We start from the raw sequence: 23434 nt of genomic DNA on the forward strand, positions 1-23434 counted from the left end.
CCATGGATAATTGCTCAAATGATTATAAATGTACTCATTACATAGATCTTCTGAAATAGAATCTGGTATCTTTTATATACATTTTTATTTTATAGAAACCAAATAGAAAAGGATCATGCACTTTCACTGTATATTAGTGAAGGCAACAGATCGTTTATAACATAATGGAAGTCATTGGAAACATGGAAGGTACAGTTTATTTGTCTTGTTTCTCTTTCAGATACAGAGCCAGATGATTCTGCATCATTTTACATCTTTAATGAAGGCAATCTTCAATCAAGTATAAACCAACCAGTAGGCATTCTTCACCATGAAACAGCACAGACACATTCTACAGCATTTTCATCACCTCATCGGCTGCAGACCTCTAATATCCAAGAGTCTAAATACAGTCCTATAGGTGCACCAAAAGCATTTGAATGCCCTAGTATTCAAATCACCTCCATTTCTCCCAGTTGTCAGCAAGGAATTGGTCCGAATGAAGAAGTACATGCAAATGGCACAGATAATGACTATATGGAAAGACCATCCAGGGACCATCTATATCTTCCTCTTGATCCTGTTTATTATAGGGATGCATCACTAAGCCCAAGTCCTGCTAGCAGCATTTCCTCCAGGAGCTGGTTTTCGGATGCTTCTTCATGTGAATCTTTCTCTCATGTATATGATGATGTAGACTCTGAATTGAATGAAGCTGCTGCTCGTTTTACACTTGGTTCTCCTAGTGGGTCACCAAGATGTTGTCCAGCAGATGAGACCTGGCAGCCAAATTATTCATTTGCACAATCACTATCGCCTAGACAATCACCCTGCCATTCACCTAGAGCTAGTATTACTGATGAAAACTGGCTCAGCCCTCGCCCAACTTCAAGACCATCTTCTAGGCCTACTTCTCCTTGGGGAAAACGGCGGCATTCAAGTGCAGAGATCTGTTATGCAGGTTCAATTTCACCTCATCATTCACCAACACCATCTCCAGGACATTCTCCAAGAGGAAGTGTCACAGAGGATACATGGCTTGGTAATACTGCTCTTCAAGGTGCCTCAAGTCTAAGTCCTGGGCTGATACCTTTTCAGTGTTGTCCCCCAGAGACTGACATCCCTTTAAAATCAAGGAAAACTTCTCAGGACCAGGCTGCTACAGTGTCAGGAAAAATAGATTTGACCTCCGATGATCAAGGAACTTTGTCCCCTTCAGTTGAATCTCCAGTCGATGATCTTTCTGGCTCTCCACACCCATTAAAAAAAGACTTGACAAGTGAACAGTTTCTTTCTGTTCCCTCACATTTCACTTGGAACAAACCAAAACCTGGTGGCCATACACCTATTTTTCGGTAAGTCAGTATTGTGTTTTAGGATGCTGCCTTAAGGAATTTTTTGGCAAAAGGTAATGAGGAATAAAAATTAAGATTCTGTTGAGCTCAGGACACCTCATCCTGGGTGTTCTATTCGTCATGAATTCTTGTTTCGTTCTATCATTGCGATAGTCCAAATTACTGGTTTTGTTGCTGAAAAGGATGAGAGTTTCTTGAAATATTGTATATGGCCCTTTTTACGAATGCTGTAGCCAAAAGTAAAGTTAAAATAGCATTGTGTGAATGTACTTATTCTAAAATTTCTGTAGTTCTGCATACTTTTAAAAATAAACTGCCTATTGGCCAAACATCAATAGCATTGTTTTGAATAGAATAAAAATGTGGTAAACTTTTCAATTGTCAGTGTAATTCAAGCAATACAAATTGATGGAGTATGGTCAGTGTTTGAAATTCTTCTGCCTGAAAGTAAAGAAACAAATTTGGAATGTAAACAATGCAGGGTCATGTCAAAAAAAGAAGTACATTTGCTACAGTAGCCATGCACATGTCAAAATGACATGTGTACAGGTTCTTGTGTACCTTGGCTCAAGTTTAGATCTTTTTGTGTTAGCACAATTTATAACTACAAACAGCAGTAATCCTTGGTCATGCATCTTAAATGGAGGAATAACTGACCTGGCTTGTCGCCACATATTTTACCATCCACATATGTCAGCCAATTCAAAGACCTATGGCCTGTACCATTACGCCTACTCTTGCCATTCAATTCTTCTATCACCCTGAATTTAGTGATCTACTATTGCTCTTAGCTCTGCAATACCTCATGTTTCAAATTATCTTTATTGTGCCAGAACAACAATTCTCTGTAATCACTCCCAGCCCAACAACTGTAAATAGTCCTTTTACAATTTCTAGAGTTCCTTCATTCCAACTTTGGTGGCTATGGTCTCAGTTCCTTAGGCCTCAATCTCTAGAGTTGACTTCTGTCTTCTCTTCCTTTCTTCCTTTTAATACAATCTTTAAAACCTAACTCTTTGACCAAGGTTTAGGAAATCTCAAACTACTGAAAAGTGTGGAACTAAGGCTAATTGAAAATTGCCAGACTAATATTCTCTATTATTTTGTTAGGCAAGCGATTTGATGGCTGTGAAACAGATTAGCCATGTTCGACTTGACTGTCCAAGGAGGCTTGAATGGCAGATGTTACTATTTTCATTCCTATTCTAATTTTTTTTAATGCAGGCCAGTGTTTTAGTTTCTCTTGATGCTCCTGTGAAGCACGTGGAGATGTTGACTACAGTACAAGTGGAATTTGCCATCACTTGATCTTTAAGACTGATTTACCACAAGTTGATATTGAGACTGAGACTTATCATCATCTGTGTTAACAATCTATTGTTACAATTTAAGTTATAAATGGTGCAAAACTTTAAATGTGAGTAGAATAGTGATAACCTTTATGAGGACACAGTGGTTGGACATGTTATTGATGAAATTTAATGCAGAGAAGTGTGGTGTGTTACGTTTTGGTAGGAAGGTTGAAGAGAAGGAAGATATAACAAGAAATACAATTTTAAAGGCAGTCCTAAATCCAAAGCTACATGGGCAAGATTTGGTAAAGTTGTTCGGAGTGGTGGACAAAGCTTTTTAATCTTTGATCCTGGGCTTGGGCTTTATAACTACAAAGACAAAGAAGTATGATAGTCCTTTATGAACCACTGTTTCTCCCTCGATCTGGGCACTGTACTTTAGAAAGTATGTGAAGGTATTAAAGAGCATGCAGAGAAGATTTAAGCTAATGGTTCTAGGAATGAGACTTATGTGTAGATAGATAGATTAGAGAAGCTGAAGCGTTTCTTTGAGATGTGCATGTTGAGAGGAGACTTGCTACAGGTCTTAGAGATCATGAGAGGTTTGGATTGAGAGAGCTACTATTCTCATTGATAGGATCTCGACCCAGAAAACAACAGTTTATGGTGAATGGGAGAAGAACGAAAGTGACTTGAGGAAACGTTTTTACGTAGGTGTGTAATGGATAGGAATGTGTTTTTTGAGCGCCACTGAGGCAGATTTATTTCTCCCTTTCAAAAGAGAATGGATAACTGTCTGAAAGGAGAGAGATTACAGGGCTATGGAGAGAAGATGTGCTACTGGGACTTACTGGGTTGCTCTTGCAAAGCGCTGATACACACATGGCAGGCTGAATAGCCTTCTATATTGTGACGTTCTCTGATTTTCCATCCGTTGAATAAGAGCTAGTAACATTAACCAGTAAAGAAATAACTTGCAAAAAGTGGTGTGAAAGATAGTTTACAAATTTGGAGAACAATTTTAACTCTAAGCATGGGATCAAATTCAGGTTGGAAATTGGATGAAGATCTTTGTTGCTTATAAAGATCTCAACATAAATAATGTTTGATTAATCTCGGACTGATTCCAGTTGTTCCTTCAATTCAACATAAATTTTTAATAAAAGGATTGGTATTGATAGAAATGGAATTCATGCTGGTGCAGCAGGATTGCACTGCGATGTGCTTTCTTCTGAAATTAGAAGGTGAGGTCACTGCACTTGGTGCATAGGTGAAAAAATAACTTTTTAAAAATAGATTGCCAAATGGGCATGAATTGTATTTTCAGTATTTTCTGTATTGGTGTGCACCAATCATTTTAATGCATAATTGGACGAATTCTTTACTGAAATCCTTTCAATTTTTAAATTCTTTTAAAGGATGTGGGTACCACTGACAAGGCCAAATTTTGTTTCCTAACCCTAATTTCCCTTGAACTGAGCTGTTAGTCCATTTCAGAGGGCAGAAAGGAGTCAGCAATATTGCTGTAGGACTAGAGTTGCATGTAGACCAGACCAGACTAGCTAAGAATACCACATTTCCTTTCCCAAAGGATATTGGAAGTGAAATGCTAAAATCAAAAATGCATTGTCAAATATTTAACTAAGATATAACAGTGAAATTTAATAACAGCGCGTTACCAGTCTCTTCTATGGTCAACCCATTCTGTGATAAAAGTACCTGTAATCAATCAGCTTTCCAAAATGCACCAGGGTAGGTGAAATTTTTCTCCATGTGTTCTTTGCCAAATGAGCCCAATGGATGTGTTAGAAGCTAACCTCTTTCCCTGTGCCAGCCCAGCAAAAGAAAATGAAAGATTACAAAAGCAGCAACAATTTAATTGCAGATGATGCTGTGCTTAAGAAATGCCATTTACTCTGCAATTTCTCACTAAGCATCTTACTGAGATAAAGTGTGAAGAGTTTGTGTGACTTCATTCTTAGTCAATTTTGAATGAATTGTCTGGACGCACTTATACTTAAGGCGATATATAATATTGGTTCCCTGCAGAAATGGGATCTCTTCTGCATAACAATTTTTGAAAAACTGGTGTATGCTTTATTTAAAATGCAACTGGGAAGTTGAGGTGAAAATGCAGTAGGTGTACAAATAAAGGAAAATATACATAACCATTTTTCATTTTGTGCTGTCAGAATGTTCTCTGAGGATCTTTTGGTGTGGAAATGGCAGATTATCTTCTAAGAGTAATTAATTGGAAATATAGCAGTGACACAAATCCTTTTATTCTACTACTGAACACCAGAATTCTCCAACTTCCGCACTGCTGCGGATGAGAGTCGTCTGGCAACCTGTACTACACCAGATTGCAAATGTTGCTCAATATCCTGTTGCTTTAACAGAGAGCCTGAGATTGCAGGTGGTTTGCTTCTCTGTTAAGTTGGAATTTCAGTTGTGCTTTTAGAACATGTGACTCTATCTTCCACCTGACATTGGAGCCTGTGACCTTCAAAACAAAATTATGTGTCTGTTGAAGGAAGGAGTAAATGCTCTCACTCTTCTCCCCTTTCCCCACCCCCTTCAGTCTCCTACTGAGTCAAATTGGTCAGGTGGATGGAAATTTCTGCAAATGAAAATTTGAGACATCATGGCTGAAAGGGATCAAGCCCCATTTCAATCTTTTAGTCTTTTAATGACTAATAAATAAAGATGTTTAAAGAGAAAAAAAAAGCCTCTGAATTTTTTCAGGGTCACACAACAATTTTGGAACAATCTGGAGGGGTGGTAGACTGCTTTCACTTTTTAAACTTTATTAATGAGGTGGAGACACAGAATTCAACCTGTAGTCCTACTTTTAAAAGTGCAGATTACGGCATTCTTCAGTGACACCAGCGCGGAATATTTTGCTGGTACAGCTGCAGAATATGTAAAATAATCAATGTGAAATGATTAGACTGTCTGTAAGTTGGAGTTGGAAGTTATAAACTACTTAAGCAAAGAAAATGCTACTTTTGCAATAACTGTGGAGATTCTTAAACAAGTCACAACATAGTCCCAGTGCTTGCAGCTGGCTTGCTTAGACTTGTTGCATAAGGTGCAACAGCAAAATTGGAGACAAAAGTAACATTTGTTAAGTTGGTTGTTTTGAAGCAGGTGTGACAATGCTGAGTTCAACTCCAACCTCTCCACTCAAAGCAAATTTCCTCTTGAGTTGTCGAGACCACTAAGTCACATTTTAAAACAAAGGCTTCAATGTGTACAGTGTTGACTCAAGCCTCAAAAAGCCTTGAATCTAAAAATACTAGGCTTGTTATAGCACTGGTCCCTTGGTATTTTTTCAGCGTTTGCTACTTGCTGAAGTTGTTCAAGGGAATGCTGGCTAGTCTTTTGGGAAATAATCAGCAGAACAGCAACTAAAATAAACTGAAGTGAAGGTTAAATAATTTAGATTGTGGGTCAGAAGAAATCTTATTTACAAAATCAGATACTTGGGAACAAAGTGCTGAATGAGCAGATTCTGACAGCCTCCTGAAAGTAGTAAAGTTACTATGTAGTTTTACATTAATATGTATTTTTAGTGTTGAAACATTTGATCTTTGCATGTTAATTGATTAGAAGGTTGTTTCTATATTGCAAAATAACAGTGTAGCTTGCTAGCTGTAAGAGAAGCGTTTTAAGAGGAATGGATCAAAAATTAATTTTTTAAGTTTATTCAGGGGATGTGGGCTTTGCTGGCGAAGACAGCATTTATTGTGCATCCATAAATGCCTTTGGATGTGGTAGTGAGCTAACTTCTTGAACTGTTGCCATCTGCTTTTGTATGAATACACCCACAGCACCATTAGGGTGAGAATTCCAGGATTTTGACCTGTGACAGTGAAGAAAGAGTGATCTATTTCTAAGTCGAGATTGTGAGTGACTTTGAGAGGAATTTGTCGGCAAATGAAAATATTTGCATGTATCTGCTGCCCCTATCCTGGATGGTAGTGATCATGAGATCAGAAGGTTTTGACTGAGGAGATTATGGAATTTCTGCAATGCATCTTGTAGATGATGCACACTGCTGCTACTGAGTGTTAATGGTGAAGGGAGTGTAGATTTGATTTTGAATGTAGATTTGACTCCAATCAAACGGGATGCTTTGTCTAGGCTGGTGCCAAGCTTCCCTCATGTCCTCACAGTTACACTCGTCCAGTTAAGTGTGGAATATTCTATTATACTTATAATTTGAATGTTGTAGGCTCTGGGATGTCATGAGATGCGCTCCATAGTGCAAGATTCCCAGCCTTTGACCTGCTGCTTTAGCCACAGCATTTTTGTGGCTAGACCAGTTCAGTTTTGAATCATTGGTAACCCTCCATGTTAGTCAGGGATTCAGTAATGGTCATTACAATTAAAATGTCAAGGGACAATGATTTGATTCTCTCATTGGCAATGATTATTGCCTGGCACTTGTGGCACAAATGTTACTTGCCACTTAGTCCAAGTGTAGATATTGTCCAGTTGTTAGTGCAGTTGGACAGAGGCCATCTCCATATCCGAGGAGTCACAAATAGTGCTGAGCAATGCATAATGAATTAACCCAACTTCTGACCTTGTGATGAGAGGAAGGTCATTGAAGCAGCTGAAGATGATTGGGCCTAGGCATCTGGTTTCCCTACCTCTGGACTAAAAGGTCTAGATTCGAGTTCCACCTGTTCCAGATTTGTGTTGTGAGATGACTGAGCAGATTGATTTTAAAAATAAAATTTACTCTGTAGAACTGGGATTATTATAGTGCAGTAGTAGTGTCTCTACCTCTAAGCTATAGGTCCTGGGTTCAAGTCCCACTTGCTCGAAGGGTTGTCATAACATGTCTGAACAGGTTGTTAAAAATATCTATCCTGAGGACCTTTTGCAGTGATCTCCTGGGACTGACCAACCACCATAATGAGCTTCCAGAAAATACTCCAGTAAACTAAAATTCTGAGGATTGGTTTTGAAAAAGATTAATAAAATAATCCTGTTTTCTCTGGCAATTCTAAAGTAAATATTTTGCCTATTACAATCTTGTTTCATCTTGATTATTGTAAAAGTTGATGAGCTATTAGATTAAATTTGGGGAATTATTCTGTTGTAAGTTTAGCTTTGTGCTTTGAAAGTGGCATGTCCAACAGGTAAATTTGAGACAATATATTTTTCTGGAACTGCAAGTTTTAATAATCTATTATTTCAATTAAATTAACTGTTCACGTTGCTGTCCATCTTGCCATTTTATTTTACAAGGTAGACTGGCATTTATTTAATGCATTTTACAACCAATTGACTACTTTGGGAGTGTAGTTACAATTGTAATCTAGAAACATTCTTCTTGCCGATGTCCCAAATTCCTCCTTACATGAATTCTAGCATGTGCAAGATGTCTGTCAATGCATTCTATCCTGCCTAATCATTATTCTCATTTTTGTTCATCTTCACTGGGACTTGATCTGCTAATGGTATAAGTTTGAAAATCTTATTCTTAACTTTAGATCCTTTCTTTGTGTAACTCTGCCCAGTTAGACCTGCTATTTTATTGGAGGTGCTTTTAGTTATCCAAATTTTATATGCTGGAACAGGTTTCCTCACCTATGATTTGTTGCTTCATTCTCCACCTTTTAAAAGCTACCTTTTAAATCTATTTCCAGTCAGCTCCCCTAATTTTTTTTCCTTTCTAATCAATTACTTAGAAACATAGAAGATAGGAGCAGGACTAGGCCATTCAAAACTTAATGACTGCTCCTCCATTCATTAGGATCTTTGCTAATCTTTGAGCTTAACATCCATATCCCTTGATCTCTAGTTATATTTACTGTCTTCTTGAAAACACAATGTTTGGCCTCAACCATCTCAACACCGGACTCTGTGGATGAAGACAATTTTCCTCATCTTGGTCCTAAAAGGTTTACCCCTTATCCTTAAACTCCAACCCCTGGCTTTGGGAACATCCTTCCTGCATGTGACCAACAGTTTTTCTGAGATTTCCCCTCTTTCCCCCTCCTCTCTCTGTCCCACCCCCTCATCTCTCCCTCTCTCCCAATTCTTCTAAACTCTCATTGATGCCAATTCTAACTGACTCAGTCGCTGCTCATACATGAGTATTGTCCTCTCAGGAATCAATTTGATGAACCTTCCCTGCACTCCCTCTGTAATAAAAACATCCATCCTCACATAAGACGACAACTGCGCACAGTATTTCAGATGTGTTCTTATCAATACCCTGCATAATTGCAGCAAGACATCCATGTTCCTGAACTTCCGCCCTCTTGTTATGAAGGCCAGCATACAGTTTTCCTCCTTTTACTGTCTATTGTTGAAGTGTGCAGGTGTAATGTTTTGACGTATTTTAGTATAGGTAACATATAAAAATACAAATTGTTTGTTCTTCTTTAAACTTCAATAACTTATGTAAATACTAAACTCTATTTTTAGATTAGAATGAAGTATCCCTTTGTTTGTTGTGTAAGTGATCCTGACATGAATCAGATTGTTATAGTAGTTCCCAATTAATCTACCGCCTCATGGTTTATCACAATGTGTATTTCAGACTCTGATTTGACATCATCTGATGCATGGCCTGTTACAGATACAGATGTGCATTGTAAATGCCGAGATCAAAGTTTAATGAATATCAGTGTCCTCCAAACTAGATTCAATTTATCCTGTAAGCAGTATTTTTTTTTGAAGAATGTTCTCATAGGGCAGCATGGTGGCACAGTGGTTAGCACTGCTGTCTCACAGCGCCAGAGATCCAGGTTCAATTCCCGCCTTAGGCGACTGACTGTGTGGAGTTTGCATATTCTCCCCGTGTCTGCGTGGGTTTCCTTGGGGTACTCTGTTTTCCTCCCACAGTCCAAAGATACACAGGTCAGGTGAATTGGCTGTGCTAAATTGCCCGTAGTGTTAGGTGAAGGGGTAAATGTATGGGTGGGTTGTGCTTCAGCAGGTTGGTGTGGAGTTATTGGGCAGAAGGACCTGATTCCACACTAAGTAATCTAATCTAATATTCTCCCAAATAATGCTGAGTTGGTACTAATTTTTTTAAAATAAGGAAATAGCCGCATGAATGCCAAATGCTGTTACTAATGTAGCAGAGCGACATGGTACTTGTTTATATTGACTATTAGAACGGAAAAGGTTCTTGTGTTAAAAGCTTTGTAATGATTTTCTTTTTTGCAGAAACTCAGAGGAAACATAAACAGTTATAGAGCTATAAATAATGTAAAATATAACTAGTGAATTTAAGTTTAATCGTACTTGAAAGAGAATTTGTTAGCTATTAACATACTGCTTAAAATGAATGTTCTTCTTCGTTTATTATATCCCATGCGAATGCTCCCTTTGACGCTACGAAGGCTTAACAGTTGGCTGGGTTCTTTCATCTGGCGTCACAGGTGATCTCTTATTCGACTTGCCAAATTGCAGCTTCCACAGGGGTTGGGGGCGGGGGGGGGGGGGGGGGGGGGGGGGGGGGGGGGGTGTGGTGGGAGGGTGGACATTCCAGATTTTAAGAAATATCAGTTAAATTCCCTCTGTGGCTGATTTGGGCTTTCCAGGAGCTAAGGTCAATTTGGCTGGACATCGAGGCCTCCCAAGCAAAATGCCCCCTCATTAATTTCTTGTTTATGAACAAGATGAGGACTGTGATGGAGCATTGCAGAAATCCGATTGTCCTTAACACAATTAAAGCTTGGTGAATTATGCGACAAAGCGAGGGCAATTTACGTACAACTTCCCTTTTTACTCCTGTAGTAGGAATGCCAGGTCTTTGGCTGGGATCAGTGGGTTTTGGCTTTAGGTTCTGGGAGTTTAGAGGAGGTTCCTATTTGGAGACTTATTTGAAAAAGAAGTTACGATGTATTTCGATCAGCTGAGCCTGAAATATGAACTATCAAGTAGCGACCAATTTTGTTATTTTCAGATTAGGGATTAAACAGAAAAAGACTACATTATTGGTTAATCCCTATAAGTCTGGTGTGGAGAGAAGAATGCTTCGGTCCACGGGTACTCTCTCGATCAGTACTCTTCTTCCACTTATTAGGAGGTAGTGTCTCAAAGGACATTGAGCGGCTTTGGGGAATCTGGACTCAGGAATTGGGGTGGAAATCTTGTCAGAGGCATGGGAGGATATTTGGGAGAACGTGAGTAAGATTTTGATTTGTAGTAGGACACAGGCTATGCAACTGAAGGCTCTCCACAGAGCTTATTTGGCATCGGAGCAGCTATTGAAATGTAAGAAAGGAGCGTTTCCACTGTGTCCCAAATGTAAAACAGATATTGATACTCTTACTCATTGCTTGTAGTCATGCCACAAGTTTCGTAGGTCTTGAGGTGCTATAGAGTGTGTTTTGGAAGGAGTCTTGAGAACTGCGGTCAAGATAGATCCGGTGTCCCGTCCCTTGGTCTGCTGAATCTGCCCTCTTTAGATGCGCATGGGAAGAAACTGTTTAATATTCTCTTATATTTTGCAAGGAAGAACATTCTAATGAGCTGAATTTTGGAAAATCCCCCAGGATTTTGAGTGGCATAGGTTAGTTATGGAGCATATTCCCCTAGGCTTCTTTACAAGTATGGTGCACCAGAAAATGGAACTTTTTTAAATAGAACATGGCTGTTTTTGAACTATATAGACACAGACTTGATGGCTATATTGATTAGGGCCTTTGTGTAGCTGCGAGGGCTGTATCTGGCGTGGTGGATGCTCCTGAGAGGAAGAATCATGAATAAATATGGGTATGCCAACTGATACTGCTGATGAAGGGGATCTTTGATGGGGTTGCACTGAGTGGTGTAATTTTAATTTAATTTACTTTGGTTCACCCCAATTTAATTTAGTTTATTTTGTTTAATTATTTATTGAATTGTAGTATGGGTAGATTTTTACATTTTATTTTCTTTTAAACTGTGAAGTCGAATAGTAGTTCGTTTATTGTTATTGTTATGGGTGTTATTCTATTTTGTAATTTTATAAGTTTGTAAAAAAAATTCAAAATTATTTAATTAAAAAAAGCAGGTAGAGAGAAAACTTGAAAAGCAAGATTGGCTAGCTTGATGTTGATGGTGGAGAGAAAATGGTACAGTCCATTATAAAAGATTTAATAACCACGAGTTTGAAAAACAGTGACCAAATCAGACAGAACTAGCATGGATTTACGAAAGGGAGATCATGCATGGTAAATCTGCTGGAATTCTTTGAGGATGTGATGAGTAAATTGATACAGGGGAACCAATTCATGTGGTTTACTTGGACTTTCAGAAGGTTTGTGATAAAGTCGTACATTAGAGACCAGCATGTTAAATTAAAGCACATGGGATTAGGCTTAGTGTACTAGCGTGGATAGAGGCCTGGATGGTAGATTGGAAACAAAGAGTAGGAATAAATGAGTCTGTTTGCGAGTGGCAGTCAGTGATGGGACCCCAGCTGTTCACAACATATGTTAATGATTTAAGGTAAGGGAACTAAATGTAATATCACCAAATTTGCACACAAAACAAAGCTGGATGGTGTGATTTGAACAAGTTGAGTGGGCAGATGCATAGCAGATGAAGTAGAATGTGATAAATTTGAAGTTATTCACTTTGGTAGCAAAAACAGGAAAGACGAATGGCAATAGTTCAGGAAAGGGGAGATGCGACTAGTGTCATTGCACACTTGACGCTGAAAGTAAGCATTCAAGTATAGCAGACGGTGAAGAAAGCAAATGATATGTTGGCTTTCATAGAGATAAGGTCCAAGTAAGGGAACAAAGATGTTTTGCTGCAATTGTACAGGGCCTTTGGTGAGACCACACCTGGAATATTGTGTGCAGTTTTGCCCTTCTAATCTGAGGAAGGATGTTGTGGCTCTAGAGGGAGAGCAATAAGGAATTATCAGATTGATTCCTGGGAAAGCAGGGTTGATATATGACACTGAAATCATTAGGACGGTATTCACTGGAGGTTAGAAGAATGGTGGGGTGGGGGCGCTTGAGTTGAAACCTTTCAAATTCTGACAATACTCTGACAAGAGTATTCCTACTCTTTGTTTCCAATCTACCATCCAGGCCTCTATCCACGCTAGTACAGTAAGCCTAATCCCATGTGCTTTAATTTAACATGCTGGTCTCTAATGTACGACTTTATCACAAACCTTCTGAAAGTCCAAGTAAATGACATGAATTGGTTCCCCTGTATCAATTTACTCATCACATCCTCAAAGAATTCCAGCAGATTTACCATGCATGATCTCCCTTTCGTAAATCCAATGTGTTTACACATTGTAAACACAGGAATGATATTTGTGTTGACCAGGGAGTCCAGAGCCAGGATCACAGTCTAAGGATAATATTTAGAACTGAGATGAGGAGAGCTTTCTTCGCCCAAAGATCGATGAGCCTGTGCAATTCTCTGCCACAGAAATGGTTGACACCCAAACATTGAATGTTTTCAAGCAGGAGTTGGATCTAGTTCTTAGGGCGAAAGGGTTCAAAGTGTTGGGAGAAAGTTTCTACGTTAATTTCATTAGTTCATTCTGCTTACTAAATGATCATATTGTATTTATCGTATACACATTCAAACACTTTCATGAAGTTTGACCTCTCTTGCACAGAATTTGTGTTAATCCAACATTCAGGGATCTGAAACAGATACAACATAGGGAATAGATTTCGACAACTGAGTCTCAACCTCAGTTTCTGAAAGAATTTGAGATTTGCGGAACTTCATATTGCTAGTGCCGTGCATCAATAAAGTTCATTTCTAAATCTGTTAAACTTTTTATTTATCTAACATAGTGCAACTCCAGTGATTTTTGTCTGTTTTGAGCTGTTGTTAGACTGATGCTTCCTTTAAGGAATTTTACAAGTAATTCTGGCAGTTGAGACTTTTGCACTTCAGGGATGTCCTCAAAATATCCCTGAACAGGTCAAACACATCTGATTCATGAGTGACCCAAAAGGGAGAAAACTTATTCAGGAGAGCACCAGGCTTTTAAGAAACTTCATCAGGAATGTCATGCCAGAGGGAACACACAAACATCCAAACAGCCTATTTACCCAATCCTTCAAGCACCAGCTGTTGTATGTGTGGCAGAGTCTGTAGACTGTGCGTTGGACTCATCAGTTATTTCAGCACCCATTGAATCCAAGTAGAAACGAGTCCTCCTCGATCCTAAGGGACTGCCTAAGAGAAAGGCACCTGTCAACACTTGCCAGCAGTTTGTTATTTCAATGGTGTATTGCACTGAGACAAAACCCATTGTATGTTTAATTACATGAATAATGGAAAAACATCCTATTTTGAAACAATATGTATAACACTTTAATGGCATCCTTTTTACTTAATTTGCCAGACTCACCTGGCAATGGTAGGTAGATCATTATTAAAGACTCAACCTGAAGATATGGCACCTACCCCGTTTACAGGTTATTTGAGAAAACATACTTCAAAGGAAAACTATTTATGTAGTAGCTTTTTAATGACTACAGGATACCTCAAAACTGTTCTCTAATTAAGTACTTTAAAATGTAGTCATTCTTTCATAATTTAGAAGAATGGCAGCCAATGTATGCTTGCCACACTCCCACAAACTCTAATTGATAACTAAAACAGATTATCTGGCTATTATGATGATCGAGAAGTTAGCATCGGCCAGGACACGGTGTCGATAACAACCATGATCTGTTGTAAAATCGCACCACAGAATCTTTTATATCCATCTGAGTGCGCAAATGGAGCCTTATTTTGATATTCAACGAAAATAGTACCACTTACTACATTTTGAGTGTTGATTTTTTTTTTTGCTCACATTCTGGAGTGGGATCGGAGTTGAGTATTCTTAGCAAAAGTGTCCAGATTTAAACCTGAAGTGAAATGGATGACTGACTACTCCCAAAAACTGTTGGGAGATATGGAGATTGTTGAGTGCATATTTTAGATATTGTCAGCCATAGAGTTGGCAGTTTATTAGCAGTATTTGTGTCAGTTGAAAATGTTAAGATATGATTTTGTTAATGCATATACTTGAGTTGCATTGTCCTGCAGTACCCTTGAATTTTATATACACCAAGAGGCTGATTTTGCTTCTTTCATTTTACATTTATATGAACAGACAAACCTCACTTTAGTATTTTGCCCAAAGAAATATCCCACAATGAAGCACTTCTTCAATACTGCATTGATGTGAAGTTGGATTTACACCTGCATCCTGTGATTCAGAATCAAGACTGCTTCAGTGAAACTCTGAAACTCTGCATTGCTTCAAGAATAAAAAATAATTAATAGCTTCAAAAAGCAGCCTATACTGTGCAAACTCCCATCTCCACAATGGGAGAGATGTTTGAAATGGTGATGAAAGCTAGGTCAAAAAGATACCTTTTTAAGAAGTACTTTAAAGGAGACCAGATGAATTAAAATCATGATTTAAGGTTGGAATTTCAGATATTAGAAAGTTAAGTTCATTCAAGACTCTGCTACCAACATCAAGGTATGGAAAGTTATGCAGGTTTGATGGAGGTCTTGACCTTTTACAAGCTAGTCTTAAAAATTGCAGTAGACAAGCATATGAAGGTCTCCTTATCTCCTGCGTATCCTTGGAAAGGTTCAATTTTTCACTGACCCATCATGCACCTGGATGGAATCCGATCTCTAGAATGAGAATCAAAATTGAATCAGCACAACCTTGCACTAGTGTCTTGTATTTTCTTGTTAAAAACACAACCACAAACACGATTAAAATTGCCTTTTTAAAAGATTTTCTATTTGCCTTTAGTCATTTTCTTTAAACTAGCAAGATGATTAGTGTAAAATTAAAACTTTGTTAGTCTCATTTAACAAAACTGTCTAGATTCAGCAGTGTAGCTTGAGACAGCAATTAACTGATGTGACAAGTTGCACTCGAGTAATACTTTCTGTTTTTGGCTAATCACAAAGTAGCATTGCTCAAGTACAGTATGAAAGGTGTTCTGCCTACAGAAAACTGGTATGGTCAAACATTGCTGCAAATGCATTGAAGGGAAACTTCTAATGTCCTATGCAAAGCATAATTTGAAATGTCTGTGATTTCTGATTTCAAATACATATACTAACTTTTTGCAGAGTCCACCTAAAGCATATGCTAATTTTGTCTTTTAGTACATCATCATTGCCTTCTTTAGACTGGCCTTTGCCAAGTCAGTATCTACAGTATGAATTGAAAATAGAAGTCCAGCCGAAGACCCATCACAGAGCTCACTATGAAACCGAGGGGAGCCGAGGAGCTGTGAAGGCATCTTCTGGAGGTCATCCAGTTGTTAAGGTAAGTACTTTGTTCAATTTCTGGCTACGCTATTGATGTCCATGAGATTTGATGAGAAGATCAGCATTTTTTGTACTTGAATATTGGGATCAGCTGCTCTTAACTACTACTCTGACTGGTACAGTGCACCCAGAATGCTGGTAGGTGGGAGAGTTGCAGAATTTTAACCCTGTGATGAGATTTATTATGTAAACCAATTTACCCTTACAAAAAGAAAGATAAAGTGCTTTGAATGCATGCCAGTTTTTTAATAGAAATTCTGTCAATATTGTGAAATTTGGTGTATAGTTGGAAACTCCTTCAGTTTCTCTTGTTTAATTTGTACAGTTTTGTAAAAGTTTGTGCTGAATTTTATTTTAACAATGCTTTAAATCTCAAATAGGTCTGCAACTGGTTTCTCATGCCTTGTCAAACATTAACTAACACTCTCTTTTGATTAGGCTTATAGACAACAAGGAAGTTGACCTAAAATTTTCAATGTTTCCTGCTTTGATTCTGTCTCATCTTAATTTTACAGCATCATTTTCATTATCGATGTTTGTGTTTGCACTGCTGGGTTCGGAAGTCTACTATCAGAAGACTTTGTGCTGAGCAGCCTCCTTGAATTGATGCAGTCCAACCAGGTTTAGGCATTATTAAAAATTGCTGTTGAGCAGGGTGTTCCAGAATACCATTTCATTGAAATGAAGGAACAGAGATGTAGATCCAAATCAGGAGAATGTGTGTCTTGTAAGGGAACTTTAGGCTGTTCACATGCAGCTGCAGCCCTTGTTCTTCTGGCTTATTGAAGTGGCCTTTTTGGAAGCCTTGACATGTCATTGCAGTGCATCTTGTAAATAGTACATGTGCTATGTGTCAGTGATGGAGGGATTGAATGTTGGTGGTGGGTGGGGTGCCACTCAAGTAGGTTACTTTGTCTTGGCTGGTGGCCTTGTGTGTTATTTGGTAAAGGGAGACTAATCCACTTGTACTTTTTAAATATTGAACAAATTTGGAGTATCAAAAGATGTTTTGCTGCAATAGTCTCAATTTTAACCTTCTTTAACATAGTCATGTTACTAATGTGACTGGTCAGGTAAGATTCTGGTCAATTATAAACCCTAAGCATTGATGCTAGAAGATGTATAATAATGTTAAGTGTCAAGAGAATAATATCCCTTCAGTGTGGATGCAGGCCATTTGACCTATTAAGTCAAAATCAAGCCTCCAAAGAGCATCCCACTCAGACCTACCCCATTGCCTTATCCCTGTCGTTTTGCTTTTCCCGTGGCTCATCCATCTAGGTTAAATATCCTTAACGCTATGGACAATGTAGCATGGCCATTCCATCTAACTTGCACATCTTTGCAATATGGGAAGAAACTGGACCCCCCCCAAGAGGAAACCCACGCAGACACGGGAAGAATGTGCAAACTTCAGACAAATAGTCGCCTGAGGGTAGAATTGAAGCTTGGTCCCTGGTGCAGAGCTGAAAATGTGTTGCTGGTTAAAGCACAGCAGGTCAGGCAGCATCCAAGGAACAGGAAATTTGACGTTTCGGGCCAGAGCCATGAAGGGCTCTGGCCCGAAATGTCGAATTTCCTGTTCCTTGGATGCTGCCTGACCTGCTGTGCTTTAACCAGCAACACATTTTCAGCTCTGATCTCCAGCATCTGCAGACCTCACTTTTGACCCTGGTGCAGAGAGGCACAGTGCTGCTCAGAAGCTGGGTAGAATATTTCTTGTTGGAGATGGTTATTTCCTGGGACCTGTGTGTTACAATTCTTAATTGCCATTAAGCAACCCACGTCCAAAATATTGTCCAAACCTTGCTGTAGTGTGCATGATCTGCTTCAGTATGAGGAGTAACAAATACTACTGAGTACTGTGCAGTCATTAATGACTATCCTGAAATCTGACCTTATTGAGGAGACATTCAAAGAGCAGCTGAAGATGGTTGGATGAAGACACTACTACCCTGAGGAACACCTGCAAGTTTCTATGCTGTTGGATAGATGTCATTATGGTGTTAGCTTACATCACACTGGATCCCAACTCGTTTGGTTATATTGACCTGCAGTGCCCACAGGTCTCCACGATGAAGCATTCCCGATGGAAGTATTTCTACAACTGGTGTTAATTATTGTATGAGAATTTATGATAGAATCCCATTATTTTATAATCGGTTGTGCTTTAAACTCCAATTAGTTTTCTACTTGTAAAATGTTTGTTTATATTTAATTTTGCCAAATTGCGTCGAGTGATGTTACAGCATCTCAATCACAAAAATCTGATTAAATTTTGGATGTCTAGCTTTTCAGTTTTAAGTGGAAGCAAAGTTGACATTTTCAGAATCAATATCTGTGTACAAAACAACATCAGTTATCTCAATTTCAGATTATCTGAACAAAATTAGCGAGTTTTGAGAAGATTTGTAGCTCAGGTTGAGGTTTTGGGTGTAGGTTTGCTCGCTGAGCTGGGAGGTTCAATTCCAGACGCTTCGTTACCTTACTGGGTAACATTTTCAGTGGGCCTCAGGTGAAGCAATGCTGAAAATGCCTGCTTTCTGTTGATATGCTTGGGTTGGTGATGTTATTTCCTGTGGTGAAGTCACTTCCCTGTTCCTTTTCTCAGGCGGTGGTAGATGGGGTCTAACTCGACATGTTTGTTGATAGAGTTCCAGTTGGAATGCCATGCGTCTAGGAATTCTCATGCGTGTCTTTGTTTGGCTTGTCCTAGGATAGAAGTGTTGTCCCAGTCGAAGTGATGTCCTTCCTCATCCGTATGTGAGGATACGAGTGAGAGAGGGTCTTTATGTGGCTAGTTGGTGTTCATGTATCCTGGTGGCTAGTTTTCTACCTGCTTGTCCAATGTAATGTTTGTTATAGTCCTTGCACGGTATTTTGTAAATTACATTAGTTTTGCTCATTGTCTGTATAGGTCTTTCAAGTTCATTAGCTGCTGTTTTAGTGTGTTGGTGGGTTTGGAGGCTACCATGATGCCAAGGGATCTGAGTAGTCTGGCAGTCATTTCTGAGATGTCTTTGATGTAGGGGAGAATGGCTAGGGTTTCTGGACGTGTTTTGTCAGCTTGTCAACAAACACATTGAGTTAGACCTCATCTACCACCCCCCGAGAAAAGGAACAGGAAATGACTTCTCCACAGGAAATAACATCACCAACCCAAAGAAACCCAAACATATAAATAGAAAGCAGGAATTTTCAGCATTGCTTCGCCTGAGGCCCACTGAGGATGTACTTGGTAGGGTAACGAAATGTCTAGAAATGAACCTTCCAGCTCAGCAAGCAAACCAACATCCAAAATCTGAACAAAATCTCAAGGTCCCATAAATGCTTACGTCCAGATCAGTTATCCGAACAAACAGTCATCCAAACAAAATACTCCCTGCCTGTCTTGTTCGGACAATCAAGATCGTTCTGTGTAGATTTTTAAAAAAAAAATCCTCTACAACAAAAGACCAAATCAAATAATTGAACTGCCCTTCTCATTTAAAGTGGACTACTGGCTATACTTGTAATAAGCTGAAAATGTGTTGCTGGTCAAAGTACAGCAGGCCAGGCAACATCTCAGGAATAGGGAATTCGACGTTTCGAGCATAAGCCCTTCATCAGGAATGGTGCCCTTCACCATGATCAGGAATCATTCCTGATGAAGGGCTTATGCTCGAAACGTCGAATTCCCTATTCCTGAGATGCTGCCTGGCCTGCTGTGCTTTGACCAGCAACGCATTTTCAGCTGTGATCTCCAGCATCTGCAGACCTCATTTTTTATACTTGTAATAAATCATTTATTTGGAATGTTAGAAGATATTTTTGCGTTCTTACCATTAAAGATTTTAAACTGATGGCCCCATTCAAAAGTAGCATGAGAAAATGACCAACAACTTGAGCTTTCTCTGTCAGAATTAGTGATCTTGTATCTTCTACTTTGTAGGTTTCTGTCAACGAAAGCCATCAGATTTAAATAAAAAAGTAGTTTTTATTTTAGTTATTGTAGTAAGTTTTGTAGTAGCACAATACTTTTTCTGTAAGGTAAATGTAACCTTGCCATAACCTTACGAGACTATAGAACTGCTGTCTGTCAAGAGTGGTAGTTTAACTCAAGGGTCAACATGTACCAGGCATGGGGAAAGGTTGAGAAGGAGAGTCCTTCATGGTAACCTCAGCCAGTGGGCAAATTGAACCCATGCTGTTGGCAACACTTTTGTTAACCACCCATTCAGCCAACTGAGCTAACTGACTCACCTTTTCTGTATGGTACAGTGCCTTATATTGAATAGCAGTGTGGGCTTTCACCTGCTTCAGAAATCATGTAAATGTAGAAATTTTTATTTCTAAAATATATACCTGTAATGCAACATAAAAAGCAGTTTAAGACTGAAAATGTCTTGTATGGTGATGCAACTGGGGAATATAATAGCATCTCTCTCAAATTATGTAAATTGTGTTGTGGGGAAAATCACAAATCTGGGAGTCAGAATTGGGATTCAACGACAGAGTTTATTGTACAAAGGAACCGGAGCTTCAGGGAGAGAGATGCCGGCAGCACAGTTGTTAGCTGCGAGCTTTCTCTCACCCTGTGAGCACATGCCATGATATTTTATACATTTCATGGTATAATAGTCCAGATATTGAGTGTTTAGTTGTGCAGCCTGGTTTGTTTACTGAAAATAGTGCAGAGTCATTGACAGTTTCAGAGGAATGTTACAGAGTCATTGTCCGTTTCAGCAGCTACGCAGAAGTCCATTGCTGCAATAATTGATCATGATCATTCTTCCTGAGAAGGAAGATCATTTTCCATTACTGCAAATCTAAGTTATTAACACTTGTATACAAGCAGTCTCAGGTAGTTAACATTTCTATTGAAGGTGGTGGCTGGACTCAGACACTTCAGGCAGTAGACCTTACTGATGAGTATTCTCTCCCCCACCCGCCTAAAACTAATTATCTATGTTCTGTGTCTGTAGTAGTACTGGTATCCTGTTGGCCTTGGGCAGTATCTGCGTATGCTTTGCTGTACATTTTCCATGTAATGGCTCAGTGGCCATCTTGTGTGCTAAGTGACCAACTTATGGCTCATCTTGTGTCTGTGTGCCCTGTATCAGCATGCCGTGTGTCAATTCCCACTTCACTTGGATCTCATTGGGAGGAGTTTTAACGCAAAGAATGAGCAAGAATGACATGGGGGGGTTTGTGGAATATTTGAATTCTTGAGGGTGACTTCACTCCCATCTGTTTCAAACTTTGGCTTGACTGGTGTTCACATGAACAATCTGCTCTCAAAAGGCAGAACATAAATTAAAATATTTGAATAAGTCTGCATGTTTAAGATATTAAGAGCCAGGTAGATTTAATAGTTGAAAGCCTGATTTCCCAGTGCTTGGAATTCTGACAAGCTGAAAGGCAATAAAAAGTGCAGCAATTGGGTATATTTTTGGTTCTGCTGTTTTACCAGGAATAACTGTAATGTTGATGTCTCAAAGCTTACCTGCCAAGGTCTGTCTTCCTTCCAGCAACATGAAGTACCTGGGATCCAAGAACTTCCCAACGTACTAGGAGTAAAGTGGTTAATGACAACTGAGACAGACTGGCAAATTGTAGATCAACTTTGTCAATAACTACAGTATCTAGCACAAAAATGATTTGTTCACCTCTCATCTCAGTGTTTCTTAAAATTTGTCAACATTCTATTCTTTAAAACCCTAAAATATTCTTTTTAAAATCTATATTGTGACTCCCAGCCATGACATCAGTAAACAGAACTCTGGTATCAACCCTGCATAGGAACTGAAGCAGGTTGTTCAATTTGTCAGCTTCTGCCTTTTGGTTACATCATGGTTGATCTGAGATCTAACTGTACACAGTTCAAATCTTTTATAAATTTTAATTAATTGAAATCTTACTAATCTCAGATTATTCTGAACAATTAGAGTCCTAGAGTTGCACAGCATGGAACCAGATCCTTCGGTCCAACCCGTCCATGCCGACCAGATATCCCAACCCAATCTAGTCCTAGCTGCCAGCACCCGGTCCATATCCCTCCAAACCCTTCCTATTCATATACTCATCCAGATGCCTTTTAAATGTTGCAGTTGTACCAGCCTCCACCACTTCCTCTGGCAGCACATCACCCTCTGCAACATCCTTGTCAAACTTTTCTGAACCCTTTCAAGTTTCACAGCTTCCTTCCAATAGGAGGGAGACCAGAATTGCGTGCAATATTCCAAAAGTGGCCTAATCAATGTTCTCTACCGTTTCAATATGACATGCAACTCCTGTACTCAATACTCTGACCAATAAAGGAAAGCATATTAAATGCCGCCTTCACTGTCCCATATATCTAAGACTCTGCTTTCAAGCAGCTACGAACTTGCTCTCCAAGGTCTCTTTATTCAGCAACACTCCCTATAGCACCTTACCATTAAGTGTATAAGACCTGCTATGATTTGCTTTCCCATAATGGAGCAGCTGGCATTTATCTAAATTAAACTTCATCGGCCACTTCTCAGCCCACTGGCCCATCTGATCAAAATCCTGTTGTAATCTGAGCTAACCTTCTTCGCTGTCCACTGCACCTCCAATTTTGGTGTCATCTGCAAACTTACTAACTATACCTCTTATGCACACATCCAAATCATTTATATGAAGGATGAAAAGTAGTGGACCCAGCACTGATCCTTGTGGCACACCACTGGTCAAAGGCCTCCAGTCTGAAAAACAACCCTCCACCACTACCTTCTGTCTTCTACCTTTGAGCCAGTTCTGTATCCAAATGGCAAGTTCTCCCTGTATTCCATGAGATCTAACCTTGCTAATCAGTCTCCCATGGGGAATCTTGTCGAACACCTTACTGAAGTCTACATAGATCACATCTTTCACTCTGCCCTCATTAATCCTCTGTTACTTCAAAAAACACAATCAAGTGTGTGAGACATGATTTCCCACGCACAAAGCTGTGTTGACTATCCTTAATCAGTCCTTGCCTTTCCAAATACATGTAAATCCTGTCCCTCAGGATTCCCTCCAATGACATGCCCATCACTGACGTCTGGCTCACTGGTCTATAGTTCCCTGGTTTGTCCTTACGACCTTTCTTCAACAATGGCATCACATTAGCCAACCTCCAGTCTTCGGCACCTCATCTGTGACTATCGATGACACAAATATCCCAGCAAGAGGCCCAGCAATCACTTGCCTCGCTTCCCACAGAATTTTAGGGTACACCTGGTCAGGTCCTGGAGATTTATCCACTTATATGCATTTCAAGATATCCAGCTCTTCCTTCTCTGTAATATGGGCATTTTTCAAGATGTCACCATCTATTTGCCTACATTCTATATCTTTCATGTCCTTTACCATAGTGTAAACTGATGCAAAATACTCATTTAGTATCTCCCCCATCTCCTGCGGTTCCACACAAAGGCTGCCTTACTGACCCCCACCCCTCCTCTCTCGCCTCCCCTTCTATATTTCCTATAGCATTTGTATCTTGGAATATTAAGCTGCCAGTCCTTTGTATAC

General features: G+C 39.3%; 1 protein-coding gene across 2 annotated transcripts in view; it reads left to right on the top strand.

The window, feature by feature from the left end:
• nfatc3a (nuclear factor of activated T cells 3a) overlaps positions 1-23434 on the top strand; it is a 169356-nt gene that overhangs the window by 14489 nt on the left and 131433 nt on the right. For both annotated transcript variants that reach the window (XM_060838146.1, XM_060838147.1), the window contains exons 2-3: positions 221-1334; positions 15752-15914. In XM_060838146.1, coding sequence (XP_060694129.1) covers positions 221-1334; positions 15752-15914 — 1277 coding nt within the window. The remainder of the gene's footprint in view (positions 1-220; positions 1335-15751; positions 15915-23434) is intronic.

This window comes from Hemiscyllium ocellatum, chromosome 17 (assembly GCF_020745735.1).
Source record: "Hemiscyllium ocellatum isolate sHemOce1 chromosome 17, sHemOce1.pat.X.cur, whole genome shotgun sequence".
Taxonomy (NCBI): Eukaryota; Metazoa; Chordata; class Chondrichthyes; order Orectolobiformes; family Hemiscylliidae; genus Hemiscyllium; species Hemiscyllium ocellatum.